This window comes from Pan troglodytes, chromosome 20, assembly GCF_028858775.2.
Source record: "Pan troglodytes isolate AG18354 chromosome 20, NHGRI_mPanTro3-v2.0_pri, whole genome shotgun sequence".
Classification (NCBI taxonomy): Eukaryota; Metazoa; Chordata; class Mammalia; order Primates; family Hominidae; genus Pan; species Pan troglodytes.
Genome location: NC_072418.2, coordinates 53,659,161 through 53,675,157, shown reverse-complemented (window position 1 = coordinate 53,675,157; position 15,997 = coordinate 53,659,161). Strand labels below are relative to the sequence as shown.

The 15,997-nt window shown below is 50.6% G+C and overlaps 1 protein-coding gene across 1 annotated transcript; it reads right to left on the bottom strand.

The window, feature by feature from the left end:
* Positions 1-14,726: 14,726 nt before the first annotated feature.
* Positions 14,727-15,995, bottom strand: LOC129137962 (probable G-protein coupled receptor 32). Its single transcript, XM_054672657.1, has one exon. It carries the CDS (start codon positions 15,856-15,858, stop codon positions 14,788-14,790), a length of 1,071 nt encoding a protein of 356 aa, XP_054528632.1. The 5' UTR covers positions 15,859-15,995; the 3' UTR covers positions 14,727-14,787.
* Between the last annotated feature and the right edge of the window lie 2 nt (positions 15,996-15,997).

Sequence of the window (15,997 nt, the reverse complement as noted above, 5' to 3'; positions counted from 1 at the left end):
CATCCTGCTCTGCCGACCCACTGCCCCTGCGCTCGGCCTCGGGCCTACACCACACCTGGGGCTCTGTGTTTCAGAAGGGAGTGGGGTGGGGGTCCGGACTCCAGGGTCTGAGGTAGGAGAGTGGTGAGGGCCCACCCTCGCAGGTTTGAGGCTGGGAGCTGGGAATCTGAGCTGGGTTTTGAGGGATGAGTAGGAGTCTGTGTGGGGAAATTCCAAGAAGAGGAAGAACATTTCAACCTGGTGTAAGGGCACAGAGGGAAGAACAAGCAGGGCAGATTGAGCACCCAACACCAACACAGGCTGCTGTGTACTTCGGATTTGTTATTTCCCTTGATCCCGTGATTTCTTCTCCATCAGACAAAGGCGAAAATCTTTGTCCAATGGGCCCCAAAAAACCACAGCCAGGGCAGCCAGAGATCCAAAATGTGAATGCACTTTGTCAGCTGCAGTGGGTCTGTAGTTATCGTCATCATCTTCATCACTGTCATACTGTATCAACACATCTTCCTCTTTTTTCTTTTCTTTTTGAGATGAGATCTCACTCTATTGCCCAGGCTAGAGTGCAGTGGTATGATCATAGCTCACTGCAACCCTGAACTCCCAGGCTCAAGCAGTCCTCCTGCCTCAGCCTCCTGAGTAGCTGGGACTGTAGGTGTTCACCACCATGCCCAGCTAACTTTTTAATTTTTTTTAGAGACAGGGTCTCACTATGTCACCCAAGCTGGTCTCTAACTCCTGGCCTCAAGCAATCCTCCTACCTCAGCCTCCCAAAGTGTTGGAATTACAGGTGTGAGCCACTGTGCTCAGCCTCTTTTCTCTTCTTAACAAACTCCTATTTAACCTTCAACACCCACCAGCAATGTCCCTTCCTATAAAAATGTGCAGACCCGCCCCCATAGGCAGTTCGCTAGCAGCCCCCTTGCTTAGCGCCCTTCCCCCACCCCCTGCCTCTACCTCCAGCATCCTCAGGTCAATGCCCTGGGGGACACTTCCACCTTCAATTGCATTTCACCTACCTTCTCATCTAGTCAAAAGCAATTTCATTTCAGCTCAATATCTGAAAAGCCAGCTTTGGAGTAGGGTTGACTGCACGTGCTAGGTTTTCCTGAAAAAGCCCAACAAATTTCCTTCCATCCCTCCCCTCTCCTGCCACCCCTCCCCCTCCCTCCTCCCCCTTCCCCCTCCCTCCTCCCCCTTCCCCCTCCCTCCTCCCCCTTCCCCCTTCCCCCTCCCTCCTCCCCCTTCCCCCTTCCCCCTCCCTCCTCCCCCTTCCCCCCTCCCCTCCCTCCTCCCCCTTCCCCCCCTCCCCTCCCTCCTCCCCTCCCCTCTCCCCTCCCTCCTCCCCCATCCCCTCCCCCTTCCCCATCCCCTCCCCCTCCCTCCTCCCCCCTCCTCCCCCCTACCCCTCCCCGCTTCCCCTTTCCCCCTCCCCCTCCCCCCTCCCCCTCCCCTTTCCCCCTCCCCCTCCCCTGCCCCTCCCCCTCCCCTTCCCCCTCCCCCTTCTCTCCCCCTCCCCCTTCCCCCTCCCCCTCCCCTTCCCCTCCTCTGCCCTCCCCTCCCCTCTCCCTGTCCCCTTCCCCCTCCCCTCTCCTCTCCTCCTCACCCCTCCTCTCCCCTCTCCCTTCCCCTCCTCTGCCCTCCCCTCCCTCCTCCCCATCCCCCCTCCCCTCCCCTCCCTCCTCCCCCTCTCCCCTCCTCTGCCCTCACCTCCCTCCTCCCCCTCTCCCCTCCCTGCCCTGCCCTCCCCTCCCCTTCCCCTCCCCACCCTCCCCCCTCCCTTCCCCTTCCTTCCTCCCTCCCTCCCTCCCTCCCTCCCTTCCTTCCTTCTTCCCAGAGTTTTGCTCTTGTTGCCCAGGCTGGAGTGCAACGGTGCAATCTCAGCTCACCGCAACCGCCACCTCCTGAGTTCAAGCAATTCTCCTGCCTCAGCCTCCCGAGTAGCTGGGATTACAGGCATGTGCCACCACGCCTGGCTAATTTTGTATTTTTAGTAGAGACGGGGTTTCTCCATGTTGGTCAGGCTGGTCTCGAACTCCCAACATCAGGTGATCCACCTGCCTCAGCCTCCCAAAGTACTGGGATTACAGGCATGAGCCACTGTGCCCGGCCTCACCAATTTCTTTTTATTTTATTTTATTTTATTTGAGATGGAGTCTCGCTCTGTTAAACTCAGGCTGGAGTGCAATAGCGCGATCTCGGCCCACTGCAACCTCCACCTCCCAGGTTCAAGCAATTATCCTACCTCAGCCTCCCAAGTAGCTGGGACTACAGGCACCCGCCACCACGCCTGGCTAAGTTTTGCATTTTTTGTAGAGACAGGGTTTCATTATGTTGGCCAGGCTGGTCTTGAACTCCTGACTTAGTGATCTGCCCGCCTCGGCCTCTCAAAGTGCTGGGATTACAGGTGTGAGCCACCGCGCTTGGCCACAAATTTCAGTAATAAACATTCATAGTCGCACTATAATTTTATCTCAAATGAATAGAATTTTTGTGGATCACCAACATTTCAGGCTAATGTTTAAGCGTCAGTAGCAATAGCGCCCTCCTGAAGTTCTCAAAAGCTTCCAGATTTGGAGGCTGGCTTTACTTTCAAGTTCTTGGCTGCAAAACTCCAAATAACCACATAGTGGCGGTGTTGCACTATTTTCTCAGCCAGAAATTGGTTGCCTTAAGGGTTGAGCGCAAGAAATAACTTTGGTTTTGGCAAAACCACAACTGTTTGTTTGTTTGTCTGTCTGTCTGTTTGTTTTTGAGACAGAGTCTCACTCAAAACCACAATTTTTTGAGACCGGGGGGCGGGGGGTGCTGGCCGCTTCCTCCCTCCTCCCTGCCTGGGCTTCCTCCCTCCTCCCTGCCTGGGCTTCCTCCCTCCTCCCTGCCTGGGCTTCCTCCCTCCGCCCTGCCTGGGCTTCCTCCCCCACTGGACCCTCACCCCAGCCTTCTCTCTCTCTCTCCTCCAGTCCTCAGAGGGGTCCTCCGGGACCCAGAGCTGACCCTGTCCCTTTCTCCTCACAGCCCTCCAGTGGCCCTGTGCCCCCACCCAAGATAAGAATCCCAGGCCCTCCACTGAGCATTGGAGGCTGCATGTAACCTGACCCCCTCCAGGCTTAAAAAAAAAAAAAAAAATCTCACCCACCTCCTGTGCCCACCCTGGTGTATTCTTGGCCACGGCGAACTCGAAGAGAGTCCCAAATGCAGCACCACGCGTTTGCACTGCTGGGTCCCAGCCTGGAATGCCCTTTCCCATGTCTTTGTTTGTTTGAGACGGAGTTTCGCTCTTTCGCCCAGGCTGGAGTGCAGTGGCGCAATCTCGGCTCACTGCAACCTCCATCTCCCAGGTTCAAGCGATTCTCCTGCCTCAGCCTCCCGAGTAGCTGGGATTACAGGTGCCCACCACCATGCCCAGCTGATTTTTGTATTTTTGGTAAAGACAGGGTTTCACCATGTTGACCAGGCTGGTCTCAAACTCCTGACCTCAGGTGATCTGCCCGCCTTGGCCTCCCAAAGTGCTGGGATTATAGGCAGGAGCCACTGCGCCCAGCCTCCCATGTCTGTTTTGTGTCACTTCCCTACCTCTCCCCTGAGGCTTCCTTGAACGCTAAGCAAAGTCAGACTCTCCTGTCTGCTGCCCCAACTTTGCCTCCCCTTCTTCCCGGCTGTGACAGGGAGCTTCAGGGTGGGGTCGCTCTGAACAGCATCTGACCCCTGCTGAACCCACAGTTGGGGCTTGGCTGTCAACGTTTGGGAAACACTTTTTTTCATTGTCGTTAGCTACCATTTATTAAGCACCTCTTGTTTGCTAAGCCACCATGCAAGTTACCGTGCAGTGTGTTTTATGAGGTCATCTCTACACCCAGTCCTGTGTTGAGCACAGGATGGGGGTGGGGGGTGCCATGGAGGGAGCAAAAAAAAAAAAAAAAAAAAAAAAAAGACACCATTCCCACCCTTAAGGAGTTGACAGTACATGGAAGAAGATAACATCAAACCGTACATTTGTGCAACAGTTCACAGTTTTTGTTTTTTTTGTTTTTTTTTTTTTGAGACAGGGTCTCACTCTGTCACACAGACTGGAGTGCAGTGGCGTGATCATGGCTCACAGCAGCCTCTACCTCCTGGGTTCAAGGGATCCTCCCACCTCAGCCTTCCTAGCAGATGGGACCACAGGTGCACGCCACTATGCCTGGCAATTTTTTTTTTTTTTTTTAGTAGAGATGAGGTCTTTTTATGTTGCCCAGGCTGGTCTTGAACTCCTGGTCTCAAACAATCCTCCCACCATGGTCTCCCAAAGTGTTGGGATTACAGGCATGAGCCACAGCACCCCCATCACCACTAACGAATATTGACAACAAAGCTGGTCTTTGCATTTTCACCCCAGTTTCCCATCCGCATCCCAGGGTTTGAACCACTCAGTGCTGCCTTTCTCAGTCCTCTGGGAGCTATCAAGGTTGTATTTTCTTTTTCTTTTTCTTTTTTTTTTGTTTTTAAGATGAAATCTCGCTCTGTTGCCCAGGCTGGGGTGCAGTGGCACGATCTCAGCTCACTGCAACCTCCACCTTCCGGGTTCAAGTGATTCTTCTGTCTCAGCCTCCTGAGTAGCTGGGATTACAGGTGCCATCACACCCGGGTAATTTTTTTGGTATTTCTTTTTCTCTTTTCTTTCTTTCGGAAATGGAATCTTGCTTTGTCACCCAGGCTGGAGTGCAGTTACAAGATCTTGGATCACTGCAACTTTCTTTCACCTCCTGGGTTCAAGCGATTCTCCTGCCTCAGCCTCCCAAGTAGCTGGGATTACAGGTGTGCACCACCACACTCGGCTAATTTTCGTATTTTTAGTAGAGACGGGGTTTCGCCATGTTGGCCAGGCTGGTCTCGATCTCCTTAATTCAGGTGATCCACCTGCTTTGGCCTCCCGAAGTGCTGGGATTACAGGCTTGAGCCACCATGCTCGCATTTTTTTTTTTTCTTTTGTATTACTAGTAGAGACGGGGGTTTCACCATGTTGGCCAGGCTGGTCTCGAACTCCTGACCTCAAGTGATCTGCCTGCCTCAGCCTCCCAAAGTGCTGGGATTATAGGCGTGAGCAACCATGCCTGGCCCAAGGTTGTATTTTCACAACCACAGATAGATGGGTCTCAGCCCAGCTGCCCGCAGAAATCCCTGGGGAGGTTTTGAAATTCCCAGAGCCGAGCTCCACCCTGGACCACTTAAACCACAAGGTCTGGGGATGGGGCCCGGGCATCAATTTTATTTTAAAAGCTCTCCCCAGAGATTCTGCTGTGCAGCCAGGGTCAAGAGCCCTCGCTGTAATGCGTTCCCAGAAGACAGAGGTCGATTTTCCTCCTCTTGGAGCTGAGTGCATTTCAGAGGGAGCTCCGTGGATACATCAAAGACTCAAAACATGGGGCCAAATTTACATTTTAGTTTGGAAACATTCAGGAGCTTGAAAATGAAGGAACGTGAAGCACATTGTTCCCCAGGGCAGAGGGCCTGGTGCGCATGGTCGGAAGGCACTTGCATATTTCACAACAGACTCCTTCAGAAACCAGAAAAGCCGGTGGCCTGCTCCTGTCCCTCATTCTGTCCCATGTGCGAGGACCAGCAAGCTCTGTTTGCACACAAGTAGAGATGGGGTTTCACCATGTTGGCCAGGCTGGTCTTGAACTCCTGACCTCAAGTGATCCACCCACCTCGGCCTCCCAAAGTGCTGGGATTACAGGCGTAAGCCACCGCACCCGGCCTCTGAGGCGTTTTTGAGATCAGGGTCTGGGCCTGTCCTCTGTGGGTCCCCAGAACCTACGATCACAATGGGAGTCACACATTGAAAGTGGGGCTCCCATTTTCAAGGGAGTGAATCACTGACACTTAGTAAACCCAGATCAATCAGCGTGAGACTGTATATGTGCAAAGGGGCATCGTTCAGCACTGGGCGCATCCCAGGCACGGGGGACACAACAGCAAAGGGAACAGACAAAAATCCCCCACCATGGTGGGGAGACATTAGGTGTGGCTGTCACTCCCCCGCCTTTTCCTTTTATTCCACTTGAACAAGAACGGAAACCAGGAAACCCACACCACATCTGGTGGTTCGTGGGGAAGGACATGGGCTCTGGACTCCCACGGTTCTACATTCCAATCTCGGCCCTGACATCCACGTCCTGGCTGGGACCTTGGCCCCCGGGAGCTGCTGTGCCCCAGCAGAGCTGCCGTGAGCATTGGAGATTACGGGGTTGCCCGTCACCAGGAGCAGAACCTACAACTCTGCAGCCACGCGGGAGGGTTTCGGGAACACGGGGCTGGGAAGGTGTCGGGAGGTGAGGATTCCCATGACAGCTATTTTCCGACACTTGATGACAGTCTGTCTGTCTCCTACGGCTGGGAACATCTCAAACCAGGCCACGATGGGGGTGCCGCCTCCCCTCCCGTATTGCCTGAGAGAAACGGAGGTAGTGATTAAGAGCGCGTAATTACCTCTCCTCCCTGGGAGGTGAATGTCTTTCTGTGGAATCATTCCGTTCAGAACTGTCTGCCCCCAGGCTGCGAGCTCTATGAGGGCAGACTCCATTCTATTCAGGTATGTTCAAATCCCCAGGGTGGCAGAGATTTGCACCTACTATGAGCTCAGCCAACACTTGTAGGGACAGGGTATAGCAAGGAGGCAGAGGCTGTAGAATCTGAAGGATGGAGAGTGTCAGCCCTGCCCTGAAATGTCAGTTTCTCCCCTGCAATGTTAGCCTCTCCCACTGAATGTTAGCACCCTGATTTGAATGTTAGCCCCTCCTCCTGTATGTCAATTTCTCGCCTGCAATGTTAGCTCCTCCCCCTGAAATGTCAATTTCTTTCCTGTGATGTTAGCTCCTCCCTTCTGAAATGTCAATTTCTCTCCTGCGATGTTAGCTTCTCCCCTCTTAAATGTCAGTTTTTCTCCTGCGATGTTAGCCCCTCCTCGTTGTTAGCTCCTCCCCCTAGAATGTCCATTTCTTCCCATGGATTGTCAGTGCCTCCCCTTGGCATATTACCCCCTCCCTCATAAAGGTTGGCCCCTCCTTTATTGCCTAAGAGAATCAGAGGTAGTGATTAAGAGCATGCAATTACCCTAAAATGTTAGAAACAGAGGTAGTGATTAACAGTGTATAATTGTACTAAAAATATTAGCCCCTCCTCCTGAAATGTTAGCTCCTCCTCCCTGGAATATTAGCTCCTCCCCCTGGGATGTTAGTCCCTCCCCTCTGAATGTCAATTTCTTTCCCTGGAAGATCAGTTTCTCCCTTTGGAATTTTAGCCCCGCCTCCTAAAGTTATCCACTCCCCCTAAATGCTAGCCCCTCGCCCTTAAATGTTAGCCACTGCCCCTGGCATGTCAGTGCTACCCCCTAGAATGCTAGTCCTTCAAAGGTAGGTATCTTTGTCTTCTTTGCCTTTCTCCCACACCAAAAACAGTGACCTTCACCAGACAGGCGCTCGGTAAACATAACTGGATGGGTTAATGGAGTCAGACCGGTCAAGTTCCCATCCTACACTTACTTGCTTTGTGACTTTCTTCTTCTTTTTTTTTTTTTTTTTAAGACGGAGTCTCACTCTGTCGCCCAGGCTGGAGTGCAGTGGCACGATCTCGACTCACTGCAGCCTCAGCCTCCTGGGTTCAAGCAATTCTCGTGCCTCAGCCTCCAGAGTAGCTGGCGTTACAGGCATGCACCACTACACCCGGCTAATGTTTGTATTTTTAGCAGAGGTGGGGGTTTCATCTTTGGCCAGGCTGGTCTCGAACTCCTGACCTCAGGTGATCCGCCCGCCTCAGCCTTCCAAAGTGCTGGGATTACAGGCGTGAGCCACCGTACCCAGCCAGCTGTGTGACCTTCGGTAAATGACTTTACCTCTCTGAGCCTCGAGTTTCCTCCTCTGTACAACGGGAATAATCGCAGCACCGCCCTCAGGGTTGTGATGCTGACTTTGGGAGTTCACATGTTTAGAAAGCTCTGGACAGGGCCTGGTACTTAGGTCACGATCAATACCTGTGAGCTGTCATTATTTAAGGGATGAAGGCGTGAATCGCAGTCTTCAGCTGTCTTAGCAATTCTGTTGGATACGAATTTTTAGTCCCTGCTTGGCAGAGTATAATCCGGAGGCTTAACTCACCTTCCACGACTCTCTCTCGCCGAGGCTGCCCAGGAAAATGCCAGATCCTCTCAAGCACGGGGCCGTGCCCAGCTCCCGCGCGCTCCCCGAGACTCAAACCCACCTCCACCACCGCGCCTGGCTCTGCCCCAGCAAAGACCACGTCTCCCCAGGGAGGATCCTGCAGCCGGCTCTAAAAACCGCAGAGCCTCCTTGGAAGAATGCTGAACCGCATTCATTAGAAAATCAATGCAAATTAAAAACCTCCCCGGGATCCCACTTTTCTCCTCTGAGAAGGCAAAGATCAAAGAGGCTGACTTGGCGGTTGCTGCGTTGGCGAAGCCGTGGGAAACAGGCTTGCAGAGCGCTCGCGGCGGCGTCTGCGACATCGAACACGCCCTCTAACCCGGCAGTTCCCCAGGAGGAATTTATGCAACAGAGGATGATACTGATCACAGCAAACACATCGCACCTCCTCGGTGCCAGGCACGGAGCCAAGCGCCCCACCCACGGCAACGCAAGTCATCCTCACAGGGACCCTCTCAGGGAGCTACTGCCATTATCCCCATTTTACATTGGTGGAAACTGAGGCACAGAGAGTGGAAGCAACTTGTGTCCCATTGTGCTCTTCTGCCTTCTTGAAGCATTCACAAAAGTACACAAACACAAACGTAAAAGAATATTATTGTTGGTTTTGTGTGTGTGTACCTGTGTGCACACATGAGAGAGAGACAGAACATGGAAAAGAGTATTTTTCCTTCCAAAGAACCAGCTTCTTACTATTGTCCATAATTTTTTACTTAAAATTAATTCCCTCTAATCTCTATGAACGCTTTCTTTCAACTTTTAGTGCACTATTTTATAGGTTTTTTTTTTCTTCCTGAATTGTTTGCTTTGCTAATTTCCTCTCGGACTTTCTCTCTCTCTCTCTCTCTCTCTCTCTTCCAATTACAATTAAATTAAAGGCTGAGTGCAGTGGCTCACGCCTGTAATTTCAACATTTTGGGAGGCCAAGGCAGGAGGATGGCTTGAGCTCAGGTATTTGAGATCAGCCTTGGTAACATAGCAAGACCCCATCTCTACCAATTAATTAATTAATTAATTAATTAAACAAATAGCTGGGCATGGTGGAGATACTGGGGAGGCTGAGGTGGGAGGATCACTTGAGCCTGGGAGGTTGAGGCTACAGTGAGCGATGGTGCCACCATACTCCAGTCTGGGTGACAGAGTGAGACCCTGTCTCAAATAAACAACAACAACAACAACAAAACAAATAAATAAGCTATAGATTTTCCTCTGAGCACAGCTTTGGCCCCATCTCATAAGATTTTTTTAAAAATATTTATTTATTTATTTATTTATTTTTGAGACAGAGTCTTGCTCTGTCACCCAGGCTGGAGTGCAGTGGCACAATCTCAGCTCACTGCAACCTCTGCCTCCAGGGTTCAAGTGATTGTCCTTCCTCAGCCTCCCGAGTAGCTGGGACTACAGGCATGCACCACCACACCTGGCTAATTTTTGTATTTTTAGTGGAGATGGAGTTTCACCATGTTGGCCAGGCTGGTCTCGAACTTCTGACCAGAGGTGATCTGCCTGCCTCAGCCTCCCAAAGTGCTGGGATTACAGGTATGAGCCACCGTGCCTGGCCATAAGTTTTTATATGTAGTGTGCTTTAAATGAAGTAGAACTTAAGTTTTAATTAACAGTTGAACCAAGATGTTATTTAGAAGGGTGTTTTGCAATGTCCAAGGCAATTGAAGCATTTTTTTCATCTTTTGTTATTAATTTCTAAATTTGAATATGGCCTGTATTACCTCTGCTTTGGGGAATCAACCTATGTTTTATTTGTGACCTAATGCATAGTCTTTTTTTTTTTTTTTTTTTTTTTTTTGCAAGGAGAGGCAGAGAATATCATTGCAATCCCTGCTTTTTAAAAAATGCTCCATGCCAAGGGCAGCGGCTCACATGTGTAATCTCAACACTTCGGGAGGCTGAAGCAGAAAGATTGCTTGAGGCCAGGAATTCAAGACCAGCCTGGGCAACATAGCAAGATTCTCTGTCTACAAAAAAAATTGAATGAGGGCATGATGGCACATGCCTGTCGTCCCAGCTACTTGGGAGGCTGAGGCAGGAGGATTGCTCGAGGCTGCAGGGAGCTATGACCATGCCACTCTACTCCCGCCTGGTCAACAAAGCAAGAACCTGACTCAAAAAAAAATTGCTCTAAAGTTTATTATTGGAACAGTTAGGAAATTTGAATATGGCCTGTTTATTAGATAATACCAATGGTAAAGTTCTTGAGGGAGATAATAATATTATAATTTTACAGGGAAAATGCTCTTCTTAGAAGATACAGGCTAAAGAATTAATAGGTAAAATATCGTGACGTCCTACCTGCGCCGACTTTAACACAGTTCAACATTTTTGGGAGGTACCTCTGAGCATTGTGCCCCTTGCAGCACAGTGGGTATGCTGAGGGCTCCCTCCCTGGGTTTCCCAGACCTCATGTCCCCGTCTTGGTCTGCTCATCATACTGGATGTAGTACAGTGCATGGACAGATGGAGAGAGAGACCGACCAAATGTGAGGATGGACAAATATCAGCACTGATATATTTAATTGAAATATATTGGCCAGGGTGGGGAGACTCACGCCTGTAATCCCAGCACTTTGGGAGACCGAGGCGGGTGGATCACCTGAGGCCAAGAGTTCGAGACCAGCCTGGCCAGCATCGAGAAACCCCATCTCTACTAAAAATACAAAAAAAAAAAAAATTAGCCAGATGAGGTGGCACCTGCCTGTAATCCCAGCTACTCGGGAGGCTGAGGCAGGAGAATCACTTGAACCCGGGAGGCGGAGGTTGCAGTGAGCTGAGATCGCACCACTACACTCCTGCCTGAATGACAGAGGGAGACTCCATCTCAAAACAAAACAAAACAAAACAAAACAAAAGTTATCTTTAAAGGAGATGGAGGACTGACTGAGAGGGCGAGGAGGTGGGAGGGGAGCCCTGGGGTGGCCACGTTGTTTTATGGCTGGGTTGCCTGGTTGTTCACTTAGTGATAAAACAAACAAATCCCCCCCGTTCTATTTTCTTTTTGTATTGTTCAGAATGTGTGTTTTATTGAATAATTTTCAAAGTTTCAAAAATATCATTGCATCAGATTCAAAGCCACTCATCAGCAGGGGATTAGGGAACACTACTTCCGTGCACAGTATATACATATAAGGGAATACTTAGCCACCACCACTGAAAAGTCATGTGCTAGATATCTTATGTATTGCCGTCCCAAAGGTATACTCTTTGGAAAATAGTCACGATGTAGAATCATAGCTACGGCATGCTCTATTTGTATTGAAAGTGCTTATGCACTGGGAGCAGTGGCTCACGCCTATAATCCCAGGCACTTTGGGAAGCCAAGGCGGGCAGACCACCTGAGGTCAGGAGTTCAAGACCAGCCTGGTCAACATGGTGAAACCCCGTCTCTACAAAAATACAAAAATTAGCCGGACATGATGGTGGGTGTCTGTAATCCCAGCTACTCGGGAGGCTGAGGCAGGAGAATCACTTGGACCCCGGGAGGCGGAGGCTGCGGTGAGCCGAGATCTCACTGCTGCACTCCAGCGTAGGCAACAGAGAAAGATTCTGTCTCAAAAAAAAAAAAAAAACAAAAGAAAGAAAGAAAGTGCTTATGCTTGGGTTGGATACACAAAAAACTGGTAACAGTTTTCTCGTGAGAAAAAGTAACAATGGAGGATTTGGAATGAAAGGGAGGACTATTTCTCATCACTTTCAAGTTTTTTTTTTAAATAATACTTTTCCCAGTTTATTTATTTTTAATCAGATCCACTAGTTAACAGAATAGGTAGGTCTCTCTCTCTCTCTCTCTCTCTCTGTGTGTGTGTGTGTGAGAGAGAGAGAGAGAGTTAGAGAGAGAGAGAGACTCACTGTGTCACCCAGGCTGGAGTGCAGTAGCACGATCTCAGCTCATTGCAACCTCCACAGCCCAGGCTTAAGTGATCCTCCTATCTCAGACTCCCACGTAGCCAGTACTACAGGCATGCGTCACCATGCCAATCTATTGTACAGATGGGGTATCATCATGTTGCCCAGGCTGGTCTCGAATTCCTGGGCTCCAGCAATCCTCCTCGCTCAGCCTCCCACAGGAGTTAATTTTTTTAAGGTGCGTCTGTGTTTCCTGGCACTCAGTCACTGTGTCATTTAATCTTCTCCTCATCCAGAAGATGGAAACACTTGCTTCTATTTTATAGACTTGGGGCAACCGAGGCTCTGAGAGGTGGAGTTCTCAGGGCAAGTCAGAGCTGCTGCTTTTTTTTTTTTTTTTCTTTTACATTTCTTTTATTTTCTTTTTCTTTCTTTCTTTTTTTTTTTTTTTTTGAGACAGAGTCTCAGTCACACAGCCTGGAGTGCAGTGATGAGATCTTGCCTCACTGCAACTTCTGTCTCCCAGGTTCAAGCGATTCTCCTGCCTCAGTGTCCCGAGTAGCTGGGATTACAGGTGTCTGCCACCACGCCTGGCTAATTTTTGTATGTTTACTAGAGACATAGCTCTTATCATCCTGCAGGCTGGCTTTTTCGTGTGATGGTTGGGGAGGGTTCCAAGAGTAAGGAAAGTATGAGGGGGAGGCTCAGAACTCTGCACAAGGTGACTAGCACTCAAGCTACTGGTCAAAAAGCAAGTCACGAGCCTGGCTTAGATTCGAGGTGCGAGGAAAGGACTCCACCCCTTGATGGGAAAATCTGAAGAGTGACATTGCTAAGGAGCACGCATGCAGGAAGGTGTGCAGAACGGGGGCCATTTGTGTAATCTGCCACAGCAGCCCTGATGCAAAGCTACCGTGTCCCCCGGGAGTCCCTAGGCCAGCCCTGAGATGCTTACACCCAGGTTGTGAAAGGGGAGGTTTCAAATCCCAGCTCATTGAAGCCACTGTTATTTTGTGTCTCTCCTGCAACAGCTGAATCTACCCCTTAACTATTAATTATGCTGCCAACCTCTGGAACTTGTGTGAAGTGACTTGATAAATTTCCTTATTGTTGAAGCCAGTTGGAGTCAGGTTTCCTGATACTTAAAACACCCCAAAACCAAACTGATGCATGTAAAGAATAGTCCTTTCTGGGGATTGAAGTCCCAGTGGTCCCTGGTCACAACAGGCCATTCCCTTGGCTCTAGGTCGAGGCAAAAGAAAAAAGTCATGCAATCCAGAAGCTGTCACACCATTTGCTCATGATTCAAAGAAGTAGTTCTGCCCAGGTGTGGTGGCTCATGCCTGTAATTCCAGCACTTTGGGAGGCTGAAGCAGGCAGATCACTCAAGGTCAGGATTTTGAGACCGGCCTGGCCAACATGGAGAAACCCCATCTCTACTGAAAATACAAAATTAGCCTGGCATGGTGGCACATGCCAGCTACTCAGGAGGCTGAGGTGAGAGGACCACTTGAGCCTGGGAGATTGAGGTGGCAGTGAGTTGTGATCACACCACTGCACTCCAGCCTGAGCAACAGAGCAAGACCCTATCAGAAAAAAAAAAAAAAAAACTTATATTTTTAAGCCTCTAAACATGGAGGGTTTTTGTTACACAGCAAGAGCTAACTGATACATCTGCATTCCGGACAATAGAAAGGGGGAAATGGGGAAATGGAGGGCAGACCCCTTCCATTTAAGGGGCACTTCAAGGAAGTTACATTGATTGCTGCCTCTTACATCCTATTGGTCAGAAAGCAGTCACATGGTTGTACCTACATGCAAAGGATACTGGGAAATGTAGTCTTTCCTTTTTTCTAGTTAAGCACCGTGCCTCATTAGAACACAGGAGTTTTACTACCAAAAAAGGGGAGGCCAGGTGCTGTGGCTCACACCTGTAATCCCAGTAGTTTTGGGAGTCGAGGCTGGAGGATCACTTGAACTCAGGAATTTGAGACCACTCTGGGCAACATGATGAAACCCCGTGTCTACAAATTACCCAGGTAGCACATGCCTATAGTCCCAGGTACTAGGCGGGGTGAGGGGAGGTGGGGGGTGGGGCGTGGGGAGTGCTGAGGCAGGAGAATGACTTGAGCCCTGAAGGTCAAGGCTGCAGTGAGCCGAGATTTTGCCACTGCGCTCCAGCCTGGGTGACAAAATCAGACCCTGTCTTTAAAAAATTTTTTTTAAAAAGAAAAAGAGAGGGAAAGAATGGGCCAGGTGCAGTGGCTGACGCCTGTAATCCTAGCCCTTTGGGAGGCCGAGGCAGGCGGATCACAAGGTCAGGAGATTGAGACCATCCTGGCCAACGTGGTTAAACCCCGTCTCTACTAAAAAATATACAAAAATTATCTGGGCGTGGTGGCACGTGCCTGTAATCCCAGCTACTCGGGAGGCTGAGGCAGAATTGCTTGAACCAGAAAGTCAGAGGTTGCAGTGAGCCGAGATCGCGCCACTGCAGTCCAGCCTGGTGACAGAGCAAGACTCTATCTCAAAAAAAAAAAAAAAGGGTGGGGGGAAGAATGGACACTGGGGAATAAGTAGCTGTCTCTACCACAGAGCTTTAGATGAGGGGTTGCTGGAAGACTTCCTGAAAGAAGAGGCAGGATTTGGCAGGGTTTTAGAAGCCAGTCAAGGTAAGAGGCCACAAGCAAACTAAGAAGGACGGCTTCCAGCTTCCAGCTGAAGTCTTCCTTCATTCCCGGGGGCCGTTGCCACGGGGACAGGATGACAGAAACTCCTCCTCTCCAAACGCCCTGGCCAGGGCAGAAGTCAAAGACTGGAAAAACTTTTCTTGGAAATCTCTGCCAACGAAGACGTAGAGGAAGGGGTTGAGGCTGCTGTTGACACAGCCCAAGGCAAAGCTAGCCTGGAGGATGAGCAGCATCCGGGGGTGGTAGATTTCCTTGAGCATCACCCGTCGCCACAGATGGACCAACAGCACCACGTTAAACGGGGACCAGAAGATAAAGAAAGCGCTCACCAGCACCAGCAGCAGCCTCTTGGGCCGGTTGGCGTGGACCCAGCCCTCCCGCAAGAGCTTGGCCCGGATGAGGTGGGCGCAGGTGCCTATGATTGCTAAGGGCCCCAGGAAGCCCAGCAGGAAGTGGCCAATGGTCCCTATAATGTGTCCCTCCACGACCCCTTCAATCCTAATCTGGGCAGTCTCATTGTCAGAGTTGAACGCCAAGTAGCAGTGCGTACAGCCATTCCATTTTCTGGTTGTCCGGAATTTCAGGTGCGCAGAGCACAAGGCGGCGGCCAGGAGCCACACCCCAAAGGCCAGCCAGCTCGCCCGCTGCACAGTGCGGTGGTTCAGGGCCCAGACGGGGTAGAGGACAGAGATGCAACGGTCCACAGAGATGAGCACCAGGAGGCAGTTACTGGCAAAGTAGCTGAGGAACACAAAGGTGATGTAGAGTTTGCAGGCCCACTCTCCGAGGAGCCACTGCCTGGAGACAATATAGTACATGGCAATGGGCAGAGACAGTGAGAGCATGAAATCGGCAAGGGCCAGGTGGAAGAAGCAGACGGTGGAGACCGTGCGTGCCATACGGAAGACAGTCATCCACAGCACCAGCCCATTGCCCAGCACTCCGACGACAATGGACGCAGACAGGATAACCACAGTCAGTGGGCGGAGGGACCCCACCTCCTCAGACAGGCATCCGGAAGAGTTCATCTTCCTGGAACAAGAGCGATCACGTGTCAGGACCCCAGGTTGCCTGTCACTGCAGCCTCTGGTCCCCTCCGAGACCCCATTCATGATTTCTCCATTCCATAATTTTTATGGAATGCTTATTATTATTATTCTTTTAGAGACAGCGTCATGCTCTGTCACCCAGGCTGGAGTGCAAAGGCACAATCACAGATCACTGCAGCGTCCACCTCCTAGGCTCAAGAGA